The sequence below is a fragment of the Vulpes vulpes genome, chromosome 15 (genome assembly GCF_048418805.1).
Source record: "Vulpes vulpes isolate BD-2025 chromosome 15, VulVul3, whole genome shotgun sequence".
Taxonomy (NCBI): Eukaryota; Metazoa; Chordata; class Mammalia; order Carnivora; family Canidae; genus Vulpes; species Vulpes vulpes.
Window position 1 is genome coordinate 1,719,975 of NC_132794.1, and position 17,515 is coordinate 1,737,489.

The window sequence follows — 17,515 nt, forward strand, 5'->3', positions numbered from 1 at the left end:
TTCCATGTGTCTGTGGCCACGTGTAAGTCTCCTCTGGAGAGTTGCCTGTTCATGCCTTCCGCCCATTTCTTGACTGGATTGTTTGTTTCTTGGGTGTTGAGTTTGAAAAGTTCTTTATAGGTCTTGGATACTAGCCCTTTATCTAGGGGCTAGTATCTGTCATTTGCAAGTATCTTCTCCCATCCTGTAGGTTGTCTTTTAGTTTTGTTGACTATTTCCTTTGCTGTGAAGAAGCTTTTCATCCTGATGAAGTCCCAATAGTTCATTTTTACTTTTGTTTCCCTTGCCTGGTGAAGGGAGTGGCTGAGGTCAAAGAGGTTGCTGCCTGTGTTCTCCTCTAGGACTTTGATGGATTCCTGTCTCACATTTAGGCCTTTCATCCATTTTGAGTTCATTTTTGTGCATGGTGTGAGAAAGTGGTCCTGTTTCATTCTCATGCATGTGGCCTCCAATTTTCCGAATGCCATTTACTGAAGAGACTGTCTTTTTCCCAGTGGATAGTCTTTCCTGCTTTGTCGAAGATGAGTTGGCCATAGTGTTGAGGGCCCATTTCTGGGTTTTCTATTCTGTTCCACTGATCTGTGTGTCTGTTTTTGTGCCAGTACCACACTGATGGTCACAGCTTTGTAATACAGCTTGAGGTCAGGCATTGTGATGACACCAGCTTTGGTTTTCTTTTTCAACCTTCCTTTGGCTATTTGTGGTCTTTTCTGGTTCCATACAAATCTTAGAATTATTTGTTCCTACTCTGTGAAAAATGTTGACGGTATTTGCATTGAATGTGTAGATTTTTCTGTATAGCCACACTTTCATTTTTTAAAAGATTTTATTGATTTATTCATGAGAGACACAGAGAGAGGCAGAGACACAGGCCGAGGGAGAAGCAGGCTCCCTCCGGGGAGCCCGATGTGGAACTCGATCCCAGGACCCTGGGATCACGCCCTGAGCTGAAGACAGACGCACAGCCACTGAGCCACCCGGGTGTCCCTGTATAGTCACACTTTTAATGATGTGTCCAGGTCATTATGTTTTATAGGGGTTGGGGATATATTTATACTACTTGAGGTATTATGAGATTTTTGGATCCGTGGTTTTATGTATTTCATTATATTTAGACACTTTCTCAGCTCTTATCTCTTCAAATATTTCTTCTGCCTTATTTTCTCTCTCCTGTTTCTCTGGGACTTTAATTACATGCATTAGTGATGATTTGATATCTTCCTAGAGCTCTTTGATGTTCTGTTCTTGTTTTTCCTCCCACTTTCTCTTTGTGTGTGTGTGTTTTAAAGATTTTACTATTGTTTTTAAATAATCTCTCCACTCAGTGTGGGACTAGAACTTACAGCCCTGAAATCAAGAGTTGCATGCTCCACTGACTGAACCAGCCATATGGCCCTCTTTGTGTTTTAATAAGGGAAATTTCTATTATCTTCAAATTGAATGATTCCACTCTTAGCTGTGTGAAGTATACTTATGAGCTCATTGTAGGAATTAATTTTTGACACTGTATTTTGAATTTTATATTATTGTTTGGGTCTTTCTTACAATTTCCATGTCTCTTCCAAAATTCCCTATCTGTTCATATATTTAGTCTCTTTAGTTTTACACACTGTCCTTTTACATATTGTGATATTCTGAGCCTGGAGACTCATGGAAGCTCTGCACCCTCTCCTCATGCCTTGCTCTCTGCATCTCTTCCCTCTGGCTGCTTATGAGCTGTATCCTTTTATAATAGAGTGGAAATCTAGTGAGCAAACGCTTCTCTGAGTTCTGTGAGGCACTCTAACATATCAGTTGAACCTAGGGACCTCCAATCCAGAGCCGGTTGGTCAGAAATGTAGGTGACAAGCTAAGCTTGCTGATGGCATCTGAAGTGGGGTGTGGGGTCAGTCTTCTAGGACTGAGCAATTAACCTGTGGGATCTGATGCTGTCTCCAAGTAGATAGTGTCAGAACTGAGTTAAATTTTAGGACACCATGTGGTGTCCCAGAGCACTGTTGGAGGTATGGGGAAGCATTGCCACACATGTGTGAAAACACAATTTGTGTATTAATCACAATTAATTAATTAATTAATAGAAGCCTTCTTTGCCCCACACGATGGAATGTGTCACTCCATCCCACAGGTAACTATCATCCTAAATTTAATATTTGTCATTCTCATGCTTTTATCTATACATTTACCACATGTACTCCATAAATATTTACATCTCTTACATATTTACCACTTTGACTCTTTTCACTGCATTCTGGATACTTTCTTTGGACCTGCCTTCTGATTTTTCTAATCCCCTCTTTAGCTGTGTGTTTTATTATGTGATGACCTTCAAGGTACCTAAGAGTTTGGATTCCTTTGTGGTGGGCTTCCAGGGCCGTGTGCTTAGGGCAAGGCCTGGAGGCGGTGTTCTTGCTCTACCCTAAGTTTTCTCCTGCTCCCGTGTGTCCGGCATGTGGAGGGGACCTCTCACATGCCTGCCTCCCCCTCCAATGACTGCTCCTCCTCCTGCAGCTCTACCAGCCAGGCTGAGTTGGGACCAGGAAGGCTCAGTTGTCCTGGCCCAGGGTCAGTCTTGAGAAGGCCTATGTCCCTGAGTCGTGGAGGGTGAGGCTTTCTCACTTCCGCTGCTTCTCCCTGCAGTGGCCAGACTCCACTTTGTAGTTGGGGAGGGTTTGTGTGAGCTTCCCCTGCCCCCCGCCTTTTGCAGTGTTCTAATTCCCGGCCCCTGTTCAGTGGGCGTAGCTCTTCCTCTGCCCTTCCCCATCTATAAAGTGAGTCTTGGGTGCTGGATGTGGGGATGACCCCTTCCCCCTGCACCCTCCAAGGACCCCCACCCCTAGCAGAGCTGCTGGAGAAAGGGCTCTTTGAGGATGGGCTGTTGTACTTACACTTATATATGTCTTCAAGAAAAGAACTTCAAAATATGTGAAAGTAAACCAGAGGGACAAGCTGCATCAGGAAGGCACGATTTATTTGGCTCACACAGGGTTGGTTCCCTGCTGGAGACAGAGGACCCTGGAAAACCAGGGCTTCCCAGGGGTGGGGGGCACACTTCCCAGGGACACAGAAGGATCCAGATCATCCTGCTCCATCCTTGCCACTGGCTTCAGAGGGTCTGCTGGGCATGTTCTTCATCTGCCCCGTGCAGAACCTGGAGACCCACCGAAGGCTCGTTCCAGGAAGGGTACAGGTGTGGCCCCGTGCCCTGGGAGCAGCCGGGCAGGAGGCTCATGGTCAGAAGCAGGACGGGGTGCTACAGGAGACGGGCCTGCAGACCAGGGTGGGGCGGGAGGGCTGGCAGGACCCAGAGGACTGGCAGGAGGAGGCCACGAACACCAGGGGCTTGCAGCTCACGGGCAGGCACACGGAGGACTGGGAGGAGGGGACGACATACACGGAGGGCCGGCAGCTCACGGGCACAGACACGGCAGGCCGGCAGCTCATGGGTACGGACACGGAGGGCTGGCAGCTCACGGGTACGGACACGGCAGGCTGGCAGCTCACGGGCATGGACACGGAGGGCCGGCAGCTCACGGGCACGGACACGGAGGGCTGGCAGCTCACGGGCACGGACACGGAGGGCTGGCAGCTCACGGGCACGGACACGGAGGGCCGGCAGCTCACGGGCACGTAGCAGGATGCCTGGCAGGGGCTGGAGGTGAAGCAGGAAGCCTGGCAGCCTGGGGAGCAGCTGGTGTGGCACATGTTGGCGTGGAGCTGGGCTGGTGTCAGGGAGGAGGGTGGAGGTGTCTGGAGGGTGCTCCCGGGGCGGCCTTTATACCCGGCCTGGAGCGTCCTGGAGCATGACTGCCTGTTGACTTCCTCAGTTGTTTCCAGCACGCTTCCCCCCGCATCCTGTCACGGGTGTGCTCTCCTGTGTCAGGCTCCACCATAAATACGTTTAGCGTAGAGGCCGATTTCTTCTTCTGTAAACAGGTTGTTCTGGTTTGACTTTGCGTGGGGTTGGGGTGATCTCTCCAGGTGATCCACAGTGATCTCTCCACTGTGCCCACAGCACCACTGGCTCCACTCCGGACTGCATTCTTCATCCCGTCTTGCCTCATGCCGTCTGGGGGCACTTTGGGGGCAGTGATGAATTCTGAGCTTTTGTTCTGCACAGAAAACATTAAAGTGGGGATCCCTATGCTGGGAAGCAGGGAAGTCTGTGGGACAAATCAGGCCTCCACTTGTTTTGTAAATAAAGTTTTATTGGAAACAGTCGTTTCCAATAAAAGCTCGTTTGCTTCCGTGTTGTCTGGGGCTTGCTCTGTAATGCGGGTGCTTATAGAGAGCACGCCACTGCCAGCCTGAAATAGTTACTCTCCTCCCTTTATGGAGAGGTGACCCCTTCTGCCTCCTAGTAACCTATGCAACAGCTGGTTTGTTCGTGCAACACGTAAGCATTGTGTGCCGGCCACAGAGATGTCCTGGCCCCGTGAGGCTTGCAGGGGGAGGAATGAACGAGTGCGTGAAAGTTAATGCGTGAAATGATTCCAGAGCAGGCTAAGTCCCAGAAAGAAAAACAGGTTCAGCAGGTAGAGAGGAGTGAAGGCGCTGGTGGGTGGTTTGGGGCCCCCCAGGTGGAGGCGATGCCGAGAGAACAGAATTAAGACACACGAAGAGTGACTAGGGGACCGTATCAGGAAGTCTAACAACGAGCGATCCCAACCCAAGGAGGAGCAGAGGATGATATTGAGACGTAAATAGTGGACCAAAGTCCCCGATGGTTTTTCGAGTAGGCTCCATGCCCAGCGTGGATCCCAACGTGGGGCTTGAGCTCACCACCCTGAGGTCAAGACCTGAGCTGAGATCAAGAGTCGGATCTTTAACTAACTGAGCCACCCAGGACTCCGCCCCTCCCAAATTGTTTTTATTTAAATTCTAATTTATCGATCCAAGAGTCTCAGAAAACCCCTGAAGTCCCGCATAATCTGGCACCGAGGTCGAGGCCACGGACTTCGGGGTGCAACCGAGCAGCTTCAGACTCCTGCTGCTTCCCCTGGTGGTGAGAAGGCCCACACGTCAGGGACTCTGACTGCACCTCCGTGTAAGTGGGGTCCCCCCCACCCCTTGGAGGGTGACAGGGATTGGTGACTAATCAGGGATGAGCGGATCCACGTGCAAGGGTCCGCACGGTGCCCGGCGCAGGGCTGGGACTGTGTGACGTGTGTGACGTGGCCACGGCCGCTGGCCACGAGGAGCCCTGCCGCTTGGCTCTGGTCCGTCGGGAAGATTCTGGATCATGGAGTTTCTGAATCCATCCCGGTCTGGCGAGCAGGACGGTGCTTGTGTGGATGGAGGATGGTGTATCAGCTCGAGGAGGCCCCCCAACATCCCGATGTGGGGTCCCCTGTCCCCAGCTGACGGTCCCTCACCATCCTACCCAGGCTCTGAATCCAGAACTCCTGGGGCCGCTGGGTCACAGCGAGCCTGCAGCTGACACGGGGTTTCCTGAACTGAGTCACTCCCACCAGGAACTCCGGGGAGAGACGTGGAGGAGGAGGAGGAAAACCATCAGGCGACCGCAGGAAGGGACGCCACAGCTGGGTATAAAGGCCACCAGGGAGGAGCCTCCAGACCAGTCTGTCCTTGTCCCCGACTCCACTCCAGCCCCACTCCACCATGTGCCACACCAGCTGCTCCGAGGGCTGCCAGCCGGCCTGCTGCGTGCCCAGCTCCTGCCAGGTGTCCAGCTGCGTGCCCAGCTCCTGCCAGGTGTCCATCTGTGTGCCCAGCCCCTGCCAGGTGTCCAGCTGTGTGCCCAGCCCCTGCCAGGTGTCCAGCTGCGTGCCCAGCTCCTGCCAGGTGTCCAGCTATGTGCTCAGCCCCTGCCAGGCGACCTTTTGTGTGCCCAGCTCCTGCCAGGTGTCCAGCTGTGTGCCCAGCCCCTGCCAGGTGTCCAGCTGTGTGCCCAGCCCCTGCCAGATGTCCAGCTGCATGCCCAGCTCCTGCCAGGTGTCCAGCTGCATGCCCAGCCCCTGCCAGGTGTCCAGCTGTGTGCCAAGCCCCTGCCAGGTGTCCAGCTGTGTGCTCAGCCCCTGCCAGGTGTCCAGCTGCGTGCCCAGCTCCTGCCAGGTGTCCAGCTGTGTGCCCGTGAGCTGCAGGCCCGTTGTGTGCTTTCCAGTGAGCTGCAAGCCCGCCGTGTGCCTGCCCGTGAGCTGCAAGCCCATCGCATATGTGGCCTCCTCCTGCCAGTCCTCTGGCTGCTGCCAGCCCTCGTGCCCCACCCTGGTCTGCACCCCTGGCCTGTGTGGCACCCCCAATTGCTGCTGAGCTGTGGCCTCCTAGGACCCCTCCTCCCTGCAATCAGAAGTAGCTGCTCTGAGCTCCTACCAGGCAGCCCAGGCATCACCCGCTTCAGACCTTCTGGACCCAACTGGATCATCTTCCAGCAAAGCCACTTGTTCCCCACTAACCAGGTGGAATGGGTTGCCCGCTGGGTCCCCCGGCCCAGGCCTGGATCACCCACACAGCACCCAGCTGGCTGGTGCGAGTGCTCAGGCTCTGCAGCTGCCCCCACGAGAGTCTAATAAATCCCGGAGTGTATGCGAAGCCCCCAAGTGTGCGCGGTGTGTCTCCTTTAGTGCCTTTCTCGAAACTGCTTTCTCTGGGTGGCTCCCCAGGATCCAGGAGCACTCCCTCTGCCGACGCGCCCCGGTTACCAGGTGGCCGTGCCCAGGCGGCAAGGGGGCAAGTGGGACTCCTGCTCAGCCTGAGGCGCCCCCGGAGCTTCCTTTGGTCCCACTTTGTCCCTCGAACCACCAAGGTTCGTTCTTGCTCTGCTGGGAGGGACTGAGGGCACGTCTCCAACCTTCCCACCTGCCTTCTAGATAGAAAGGTCCCTGCTCAGTCACTAACACAGGGAGCCAACCTGGTCGAAAACTGAGACGTGTACGCTCTGGGGAAGAACACAGCTCCTTCGCCCACGGGGACAGGGCTCTGAAGGTAACTTTCCCCCGGAGTTGCCCGCGTCCCTGTCCCCAGGATGGGTCAATACAGCCCTGCAAGTGAGGCGGCTCCGCAGATGGGTGACCTGAGGCTGATGCACTGGGAGATGGGCCTGGTGGGCCGGGTGGGCCCGTGTCATCCAGGGACTCGAGAGAAGGCAGATTGGGGGTGGGGGGGCGCCGCAGAAGAGGAGGCCGTGGGAAACGGGATGCTGCACCGCGGGCTTGGAGCATGGAGCGGGGAGCACGGAGCGCGTGGTGGAGCACAGAGCAGGGAGCAGGGAGCACTGAGCAGGGAGCACCGCAAACGGAGCGTGGAGCAGGGACCCCTGAGCAGGGTGCAGGGAGCACAAAGCAGGGTTCAGGGAGCGCGGAGCAGGGTGCAGGGAGCACGGAGCAGGGAGCCCCGCGCGGGGGTGGCGCTGCGCCCGGGGGACAGGGGACAGGTGTGCGGGCGCTCGGCAAGGACCGGGCCCCCCAGAGCGCGGCCGCCGGGACCTGGGCGTCCGCCGGGGCCGGGGCTCCCGCAGGGCCGGTGGTGTGTCCCCGTGGCCCCCGCGCAGACGCAGCCCCCGCGTCGCCAGCCTCGACGCCCGCCCTCCGCGCTCCCCCGTGGACCCCCTGCCCGCCAACCGGCCCTGCCCCGACGCCCTGCGCGCCCTGCGGGGGACCGCGGACACCCCCGGGCTGACTCCCCGGGCCGGGGCGCGGGGCCGCCGGGGACACACGAGGGCAGGGCAGGGCAGCGCCAGGGGAGCGGGGACAGCGGGGGCGGGGCGGGGGGCGCCTGAGCCAGGACGTGGTCCCCGGGGAGCGCCCGCGGGGTCCTGACCGCGCCGGGACCGCGCACCCACGGTTCTGGGGTCGCCCGGCACCCCCAGGCCTCGGGTCGGAGCATGTGAGGGTCGGGCCGGGGCGCCTGCGGGGCTCCCTCCTCCTGGTCCCGTGAGCCCCACCGCGTGTCCAGCCCGGGTCCCTCCCCCCGGGCGCCCCCGGCCCGCCACAGGCAGCGCGCAGGCCCCGCCCCGGGGATGCCCTTGATGGGGGTGGGAGGGGGACCGGGCTGCTCCCGGGCGCACCGGGCCGCCGCCCGCAGAGGGGCTCCCTGGGGTCGGGTGGGGGCTGGGGGGCTCGGAGGGTGGGGGGCTCGGAGGGTGGGGGTGGGGGCTCGGAGGGTGGGGGGCTCGGAGGGTGGGGGTGGGGGCTCGGAGGGTGGGGGGCTCGGAGGGTGGGGGGATGGGGGGCTCGGAGGTTGGGGGCTCAGAAGGTGGGGGGATGGGGGCTCGGAGGGTAGGGGTGGGGGCTCGGTGGGTGGGGGCTTGGAGGGTGGGGGCTGTGGGGGGCTCGGAGGGTGGGGGGCTCGGAGGGTGGGGGCATGGGGGCTCGGAAGGTGGGGGGCTCGGAGGGTGGGGGCATGGGGGCTCGGAGGGTGGGGGCATGGGGGCTTGGAGGGTGGGGAGATGGGGGCTCAGAGGGTGGGGGCAGTGGGGGGCTCGGAGGGTGGGGAGATGGGGGCTCAGAGGGTGGAGGCAGTGGGGTCTCGGAGGGTGGGGGTCTCGGAGGGTGGGGGTGGGGGCTCGGAGGGTGGGGGCGGTGGGGGGCTGGGAGGGTGGGGGTGGGGGTGGTGGGGGCGGGGGTGGGGGTGGTGGGGGCTCGGAGGGGGGAGATGGGGGCTCAGAGGGTGGGGGCTGGGGGGCTCGGAGGGGGGAGATGGGGGCTCGGAGCGCTGAGCCGTGTCGCTGCAGTGGAACATGGGACCGGAGGCCGACAGCTCCGTCGCATTCTCTCCTTGGGCAACAGGGGCTGGCTGGCCGTGTAGACACCCCGTCTGGGAGCTGTGGGGCAGACCGTGTAGACACCCCCTCTGGGAGCAGCTGTGCTGGCCATGTAGACGCTTCCTCTGTGAGCCGGGCTGGCTGTGTAGACAGCCCATCTGAGAGCAGCCAGGCGGGGCGTGTAGACGCCCTGTCTGGGAGCAGCTGGGATAGCTGTGTAGACACCCCGGCTGTGAGTAACTGGGTTGGCTATGTAGACAACCTGTCTGGGAGCAGTCCTGCTGACCGTGTAGACGCCCCGGCCAGGAGCCGTTGGCCGCAGGCAGGGTGGCCAGGCCTTTGCAGGGTACCCGAGCCTCCTGCAGGAACCGTCAGGTGGTCCCGGCGTGCAGCCGCCAGCCCAGGGCAGGGGTGCCTCCCGAAGGGCCCCGCCGACCCTCCCACACACTTTTTTGGCGCCGTTGTGGGCTGTGGGTTGCTGGAGGTTGACTTCCTGGGGAGTCAACCTCGTGCCCTTTGCGGCTCTGCGGTCCAGGGAGGGGCGGAGCCTCCCCTGCCTCCGGTGCGGAATCCACCGGGGTCTCCGTCTTTATCTGTGCAGATGGTCTGGTTTTCTTAAAATTCAAATGAACAAGTAACCGGCACAGGTTTTGAATAAATTCAGGTGAACTGAGGGGTTTAAGAGCCCAGCCCCTTTCCCTTTCGAGGCCCCTTGGCTCTGGGTCCTCCCCCCGGGGTAGAGCCCGCCTGGGGCCAGGGGAGCCAGCCTCTGAGGGGGCGCCTGTCCTCTCCCGCCTGCCACGCCTCTGCTCTTCTGCCCCGGGGCCTCTCCCCCCTGTTCCTGACACAAGGCATAAGGGGGGCCTGATGCCGGCCTGGTTGGTCTGCCTGGTGCCCCCAGCACTGTGGTCCCTGAGACTGCAGGCTCGTCCTCCCCCGCTGTCCCGAGGGTTTGTCCGCAAGGCACCTTTTTGCCCCCATCTCCTTAATCAGGCCTCGAAGCCTTGAGTAGAGTGGATGATGCCTGACCCACCCTGCACCCCTCTCCGGGCCTACGGGGATTTGCGGGGCTCAGAGTGCCAGCCCTTGTGCCCACCCAGCAAGCGGCCGCTCCTCTGTGTGGGCATCCCTCCCCAGGGGAGTCAGCACGGTGCTGGGTACTGAGCCTCGGGTCCCGCCAGTTAGGGTCCTGCAGCTCCCCCTTCACCTGCACGGGCAGGGGATCGGTGGGCCAGAGCCTGAAGGCCACTCAGGGTGCAGGCCTTCTGTGGGCCTGCTCACCTCCCGGGCCCAGGCTGGGAGGGCTCTGCACCGTGGGTGGGTGGGTGTGGGTGTGGGGGGTCCTGGGAGGGGAAGGGCCAGGTGCATGCAGGCGACATCCGAATTCAGACCTCATTGTCTCTCAGGGGCTGTGAGCTTGGACATGAGACTGTCCAAGACGACAGTGACTGTCGTCACTGTTTGCAGCCCCACCCCCAGCAGCCACGGCTCCAACCAGGGGCTCTCCGGGCTCGGAGGAGGAGGGACAGACACACGCCCGTCTCTACTTCACGACACAAACGCTTTATTGATCACAGCAATTGGCCTTCGTCACGCGGATTACAAGCCACGGCTCGTGCGGACGAGGGCCCTGGGGACCCAGGTCGCCTCCGCTGAGGGCTGCGGGTCGTCTCCCCAGAGAGGGGCGGGCGGCCTGTTCAAGTCCCTGGTTGGCAGCAGCTGCATGTCCACTGAGGGCTGGGGGTCCCGGGGTGGGGGGACGGGGGGCTCAGCAGCTGAGATGGTAGCTCCTGGGGCAGTTCAGGCCGCTCAGCAGCAGGCAGGGCGGCAGCAGGCCTGGCGGGAGCACACAGGGCGGCACAGCAGGGACACGCTGGAGGCCTGGCGGCAGCAGCTGGGCTGGCAGGGAGAGGGGGGTGCGCAGCAGGAGGGCCTGCACACGGGGCGGCAGAGGAGGGACACGCAGGAGGGTCTGCAGGGGCTGGGCTGGCAGCAGGGGGAGGCCTGGCAGCAGACGGGCTTGCAGCAGACAGGGGTGCAGCAGATGGGGGTGCAGCAGATGGGCTTGCAGCAGACAGACACACAGCTGTCTTCCTGGCAGGGGGAGGAGCTGCAGCAGGAAGGCTGGCAGCTAGACTGTTGGCAGCAGGGGGAGGCTGAGCAAGGGGATGCCTCACAGCAGACGGGCTTGCAGCAGACAGGGGTGCAGCAGACGGGCTTGCAGCAGACAGACACACAGCTGTCTTTCTGGCAGGGGGAGGAGCTGCAGCAAGAGGGCTGGCTGCTAGACTGCTGGCAGCAGGGGGAGGCTGAGCAAGGGGAGGCCTCACAGCACACGGGCTTGCAGCAGACAGGGGTGCAGCACACGGGCTTGCAGCAGACAGACACACAGCAGCCCTCCTGGCAGGGGGAGCAGCTGCCACACAGGTAGGCTGGTGGGCAGGGGCTGGACCCGCAGCTCGCAGGGGTGCAGAGGAGGGTCAGGCAGGAGGCCGGGGCGCAGCAGGGGGGCTCGCAGTAGCTCTCGGGACAGTCGTCCACCTGCCAGGCAGGGTCGGGGTAGGAGTCGCCGGAGCCAGGCAGGCAGACGCGGCCGCCGTAGCTCAGGTCGCTGGAGCAGACGGACAGGGTGGAGGCGGCCATGGTGTGGGTGCTGGGGCGGGGTGTGGGTGCGGGTGAGTGTGTGGGTGCGGGTGTGGCTGTGAGTGTGCGAGGTGCTGGGCTGGCGGCTTTTATACCCCGTGGGGTGTTTGTGTTGTCCCAGGCGACGCTCCCCACGCCTCCCTGGCTTGTTGGTGTTTTGGGCGGTGAGGACCATCATTAGGCCTGTTGTCACGACCCGATATCGCTCAGCTTGTAAACCTTCTCCCCGCCGGGCAGGGCTGCTTGTCCCTGACGTGAGCCCAGTTCCCCTGGGAGCCCCGTGGGGAAGGTGTAGCTTCCCTGTGGCCCACCCTGTGGCTGACTCTGTGGCCCCCTCTTGGCAGGTTATGTGCTGGGGATCCAGGTGCCAGCCCTGGGCTCACGTGACCTGCCCCGTGTGGCCCCAGCCCGGGTGTGCAGGGCCTCACGGGGAGCAGCTGGGTTGTGGAGCAGGAGGACAGAGGTGCATATTTCAGGGCACAGGTGACGTGGGACCGATCACTCCTGGGCGGCCGGTGAACTTCTGTGGTCCCAGTGTCCGCCAAGGCCAGTGAGGAGGAGGCAGATGCCCACAGACAGGGCCCGACCCCTCCCCTCTCCAAGGAGCCAGAATGTTCCAGGGAGGCCTGCACTCCCTAGGTCGTTGGGAGGACCGGATTCAAGGACTGATCCTTGGGGTCTAACGCTCTTCCTCGGAGCCTGTGGTCGGTCAGTGGTCCTGGCAGAGGCAGGTCCCTGGTTGGGGCCTGAAAGTGGGCTGAGATTTAATCTGGAGGAGGTGGGCGTGGAGTGAGAGTGACGTGGGGACAGTCCATCCAGGACAATCCAACATTGCTTAATTTCAAAACCCAAAGGGAATCTATTTGGAACATGAATGGAGAAGAAGGTTAGTATGAACGTGAGAAAGTCCTCCCCGCGGAAGCAGGAGAGGGTACGAAAGAATCACATACAAAATTCAAAGCACTCGAGTTTCCAATAAGCACAGGGAAAGCTACTTGAGCTCATTAAGAATCAAATGTTCCCAAATTAAAACAAAAAATGTCACATCCGTAAGATCAACAAAGTTTTAGGACGTTGCGGACTTGTAGCACTGCTGCGCGTGGGGGCCCCACACCCAGGCATGGGAGGCAGGCATGATCTTTACAGATTGGGCCCACAATGATACAATTTGTGATTTTGTCCCTTTTAAAGTGTACGAGTCGGTGGCATTTAGCAACGTCATGATGTTGTACAACCACGACCACCATCTATTTCTAGAACGTTCTCATGGGTCCAGAAAGAAACCCTGTCAATCACCAATCTGCTTCCTGTCTCTATGGACCTGCCTCGTCCACACACTGCCTGGAAGGGCTCACACAGTACGTGGCCCCATGTCTGACCTCTTTCACGGAGCGTGATGTTTGCCAGGCTCGTCCAGGTTGCAGTGTGTCCGCGCTTCACTCGTGCCACGGCCGAGTAATATTCCAGCAAACGGCCACCCCACATCTTATTTATCTGTTGTTCATCATCAGTCAGCGGACATTGGGGTTGTTTCCACCTTTTGGCTGTCGTGAATAGCGCCGCCGTGGACGTTGTACACGGTTTTGTTCGAACACGTCTTTTCAGTTCGCCTGGGTGTCTACCTAGCAGTGGAGCTGCTGGATCAGATGGTGACTCTGCCTTTAACGTCCGGGGACCTGCCAGGCTGCCTTCCACAGCAGCTGCACTGTTTTGCATTTCCAACGGCAAGGTTCTTTCCACATGCTCCCCGACGTTGCTTCTGTTCTGGTTTATTTATTTATTTATTTATTTATTTATTTATTTATTTATTTATAAGGATTTATTTATTTATTTAATGATAGAGAGAGAGAGAGAGAGAGAGAGAGAGAGAGAGGCAGAGACACAGGAGGAGGGAGAAGCAGGCTCCATGCAGGGAGCCCGATGTGGGACTTGATCCTGGGACTCCAGGATCACGCCCTGGGCCGAAAGCAGGCGCTAAACTACTGAGCCACCCAGGGATCCCCTGTTCTGGTTAAAAAAAAAAATCATAGCCACCCTTGGCCACGATTGGCATTGTAATAAGACGCTGGCATCTTATTGCGGTTTTGACTTCCGTTTCCCTGACGACTGATACTCTTGGGCTTCCTTTCAAGTGCTTGTTGGCTGTCTGAATATTTTCTTTGGAGGAATGTCTGTCAAAGTGCTTTGCCCATTTTTAATTGGGTTATCTGTAGCTTTGTTGAGTTACAGGAGTACTTCATGTATTCTGGATATTAACTTATGCTTTGCAAATATTTTCTGTCATTCTGTGGGTTGCCTTTCACTCTCTCGATAGCATCCTTTGAAGCACAGAACTTTAACTTTCAATGAAATCCAACTCACCTGTTTCCTTTTGTTTAGTGTCATAACCAAAACAATCTCTTTGCCAAATCCAAGGTCATGCAGATTTTCCCCTATGTTTCCTTCCAAGAGTTTTAGGGCATCAGCATGTATATTTACGTGTTTGATTGATGTTTGAGTTGATTTTTGTATATGGTGTGAGGTAGGGTCCAACTGTATTCTTTCACACGTGGATGTCCAGTTGTCCCAGCACCCTCTGTTGAAGAGACTGTTCTTTCCCCCACGAGATGATCTTGACGCCCTTGTTGAAAATCAATTGACCAGATAAGTATGGGTTTATTTCTACATTTTCAGTTTTATTCCACTGACTTCTACGTCTATCATTATGCCAGTACCACTGTTTCGATCACTGTAGCTTTGTAGTAACTTCTGTGTGTCCTTTCTAATTTGGACATCTTTTGTTTGTTTTCCTTGCCAAATTGCTCTGGCTAGTGCTTGCAGCACAATGTTGAATAGAAGCGGTGAAAGAGGGCATCTTTGCCTGTTCTTGACTTAGGGGAAGGCTTTCTGTCCTACACTATGGAGGCTGATGTTCACTGTGGGGTTTTCATCTACTCTCTATTATGCTAGGGAAGTTCTCTTCTCATAGTTTGTTGATGGTTTTATTATGAGAGGGTGTTGGCTTTTGTCAGATGCTTTTTCTGCATCAGATAAGATCATCACGTTCCCCACCCCCCACCACACACACTTTATTCTATTAATGTGATGTATTAGTTTGATTGTTTTCCATATGTTGAATTACTCTTGCATTATTGGGATAAACCCACTTGGTCATGGTGTATAATTCTCTTAACATACTGCTAGATTTTGTTTGATAGTATTTGGGGGAAGTCTTAAAAATCTTTATCTATAAGGAATATTGGTCTGTAGTTTTCTTTTGTTTGTTTTTGCCTGGCTTTGATATCAGGATAATGCAGACTTCACAGAATGATTTAGGAAGTGTTCCCTCATCTTCCGTTTTTGGAAGAATTTGAGAACATTTAGTGTTAATTGTTCTATAAATGTTTAGCAAAACTCAGCATGAAAACATCTGGTCCTGGGGTTTACTTTTGGGGGAGGTTTTGGATTATATTGTAATCTCATTCCTTGTTTTATGTCTATTCAGTTTGCCTATTTCTTCTTGAGTCAGTTTACTCACTTGAGATTCAAAGACACAAATAGATTGAAAGTGAAATGATAGAAAAAGATACTTCATGCAAATAATAACCAAACGAGAGCTGGATGGCTATAATAAAATCAGACAAAATAGACTTTGAGTCAAATTTGTTGTAAGAGACAAAAAAGGATATTAAGTATTGATAAGAGGGTCAACATATCAAGAAGAGATGACAATTATAAACACATATGCACCTACTAACAGACTTCCAAATATATAAGGCACAAATTACAGAATTAAAGAAATAATTTCAGTTCTATGATAATAGTTGGAGATTTCAATGTCTTTTCCACTAATAAAAAAAAATGACATAATAGAAGAACTCGATCAAAGATCAACAATGAAACAGAGGCTTTGAATAACACTATAAACCAACTAAACCCAACATGTATACAAAATACTCAGCAACAGCAGAATGCATGTTCTTCTCAAGTCCCCATAGAATATTTTCCAGATTAGACTCTATGTTAGGCCACAAAACAAATCTCAGTAAATTTTAAAAGCTGAAATCGTACCAAGTATCTTCTCTGACCAAAATGGAAAGAAACCAATAACAGAAGAAAAATGGGAAAACTCACAAATAAATGGAAATTAAACACACAGTGAAACAACCAATGAGCCAAAGAAGAATTCACAAGAGAAGTTAGAAAATACTTTGATATGAAAGCAGATGACAACACAATGAGCCAGTACTTAGGGGATGGAGCAAAAACAGTGCTCAGAGGCAGATTCATAGTTGTCAACACTTGATTTAAAAAGAAGAAATATTTAAACCCACAACCTAACCCTACATCTTAAGGAACTAGAAAAAGAAGAGCAGACCAAACCCAAAGCTGGGAGAGGAAGGAAACAGGGCACAGATTAATGAAACAGACACACTAGAACTACTACAGAGAGAATCGGTGAAACCAAAAGTTGGTTCTTTGAACAGAGCAACAGAATGGACAAACTTTTATCTAGACTAGGAAAAGAAAGAGATAAGACTCAAATTAAATAAAAATGGGGACATCACTACTGACCTTATGTATGTGAAAAAGGTTATATGAGAGTTCTAACTGGACACCAAAGACTGGTGTCCTGCAAAAATCCTTAGAAACACAGAAACTACCCAAACCAACACCTTGACTGGAGTCCTTTATCTCCTACTATGGATCCAAGTTACTGTTTAGTGTCCTTTTATTTCAGCCCAAATTATCATTTCTCCTAGGGCAGGTCTGTCCATGGGCAATGAAGCCTTTTAACTTTCATTTGCCTGGACGTGTCTTAATCTTTGCTTCTCTTGGCAAGTGCACATTTGTGGGGCATGGACTTCTTGGTTGGTGGTCCTTCTTCCAGGACTTTACACACGCCGTCCCACTGTCTCCCGCTCCCACATTTCTTTTTTTTTTTTTTTAATGTTTTAAAAATTATTTATTTATTTATTTATTTTTTATTTATTTATGATAGTCACAGAGAGAGAGAGAGAGGCAGAGACACAGGCGGAGGGAGAAGCAGGCTCCATGCACGGGGAGCCTGATGTGGGATTCGATCCCGGGTCTCCAGGATCGCGCCCTGGGCCAAAGGCAGGCGCCAAACCGCTGCGCCACCCAGGGATCCCGCCGCTCCCACATTTCTGATGAGGAATTGGCTGCTAATCTTCCCTCTTACCGCTTTTAAGATTCTCTCTTTGTATAATTTGGTTATCATGTATTAGTGTGGTTGTCTCTAGGTTTATTCTATTTGGAGTTCACTGAGCTTCTTAGATGTGTAGACTCCTATTCTTTTTTAATTCAAAAAGGTTTTTTTGGCCATTATTTCTTCAACTTTTTTTTTTCAGCCCCTCTTCTCTCCCCTCTCTTTAGGAGATTCCTGTCAAGTGCATGTTGGTCTACTTGATGGCGTCCCACGGGTCTCACAGCCTCTGTTCACTTATCCTTATTCCTTTTTCCCATCAACTCCTCAAACCAGAGTATTTCAACTGTCCTGTCTCCATATTTACTAATTCTTTCTTTTGCCTGCTCACATGTGCTATTGAACTCCTCTAGTAAAGTTATCGATTCAGTGATTGCAATTGGTTCAATAACCCTAGAATTTCTCTTTGGTTCCTTTTTTATACTTCTGTCTCTTTACTGATATTCTCAATTTCATGAACATTATGCTCTTGGTTTCTCTTAGTTCTTTGTTCATGATTTTTCTTGACTCTTAGAGTATATTAAGAGAGTTTGCTTAAAAGTTTTGTCTAGGGATGGCTGAGTGGCTCAGCGGTTGAATGTCTACCTTCTGCTCAGGGTGTGATCCCGGGATCTGGGATCTAGTCCCATATCAGGCTCCTTGCAGGAAGCCTTCTTCTCCCTCTGCCTATGTCTCTGCCCTCTCCCTCTCTCTGTGTCTCTCATGAATAAATAAATAAAATCTTAAAAAAATAAAAGTTTTGTCTAGAGATGCCTGGGTGGCTCAGTTGGTGAAGCATCTGCCTTCAGCTCAAGTCATGATCCCGAGGTCCTGGGATCAAGCCCCATGGGGGTTTCCAGCTCAGCAGGGAGCCTGCTTCTCCCTCTCCCTCTACCTCCTGCTTCCTTGCTTGTGCCTTCTCTCTCTCTCTTTCTGTGTGTTAAATAAATAAATAAAATCTTTAAAAA

At 54.6% G+C, this 17,515-nt stretch overlaps 2 protein-coding genes across 2 annotated transcripts in view; one reads left to right on the forward strand and one right to left on the reverse strand.

Moving 5' to 3' along the window:
- TSPEAR (thrombospondin type laminin G domain and EAR repeats) overlaps positions 1 to 17,515 on the forward strand; it is a gene marked incomplete at its 5' end in the record, with an annotated part of 222,724 nt that overhangs the window by 88,037 nt on the left and 117,172 nt on the right. The gene's annotated exons all lie outside the window — the stretch shown is intronic.
- Positions 10,267 to 11,416, reverse strand: LOC112909562 (uncharacterized). The gene has a single exon (XM_025985537.2). It carries the CDS (start codon positions 11,360 to 11,362, stop codon positions 10,529 to 10,531), a length of 834 nt encoding a protein of 277 aa, XP_025841322.2. The 5' UTR covers positions 11,363 to 11,416; the 3' UTR covers positions 10,267 to 10,528.

What these genes read in the sequence shown, in the direction of transcription:
- LOC112909562 (XM_025985537.2), bottom strand. Translation starts at nt 11,362, where the DNA reads ATGGCCGCCTCCACCCTGTCCGTCTGCTCCAGCGACCTGAGCTACGGC.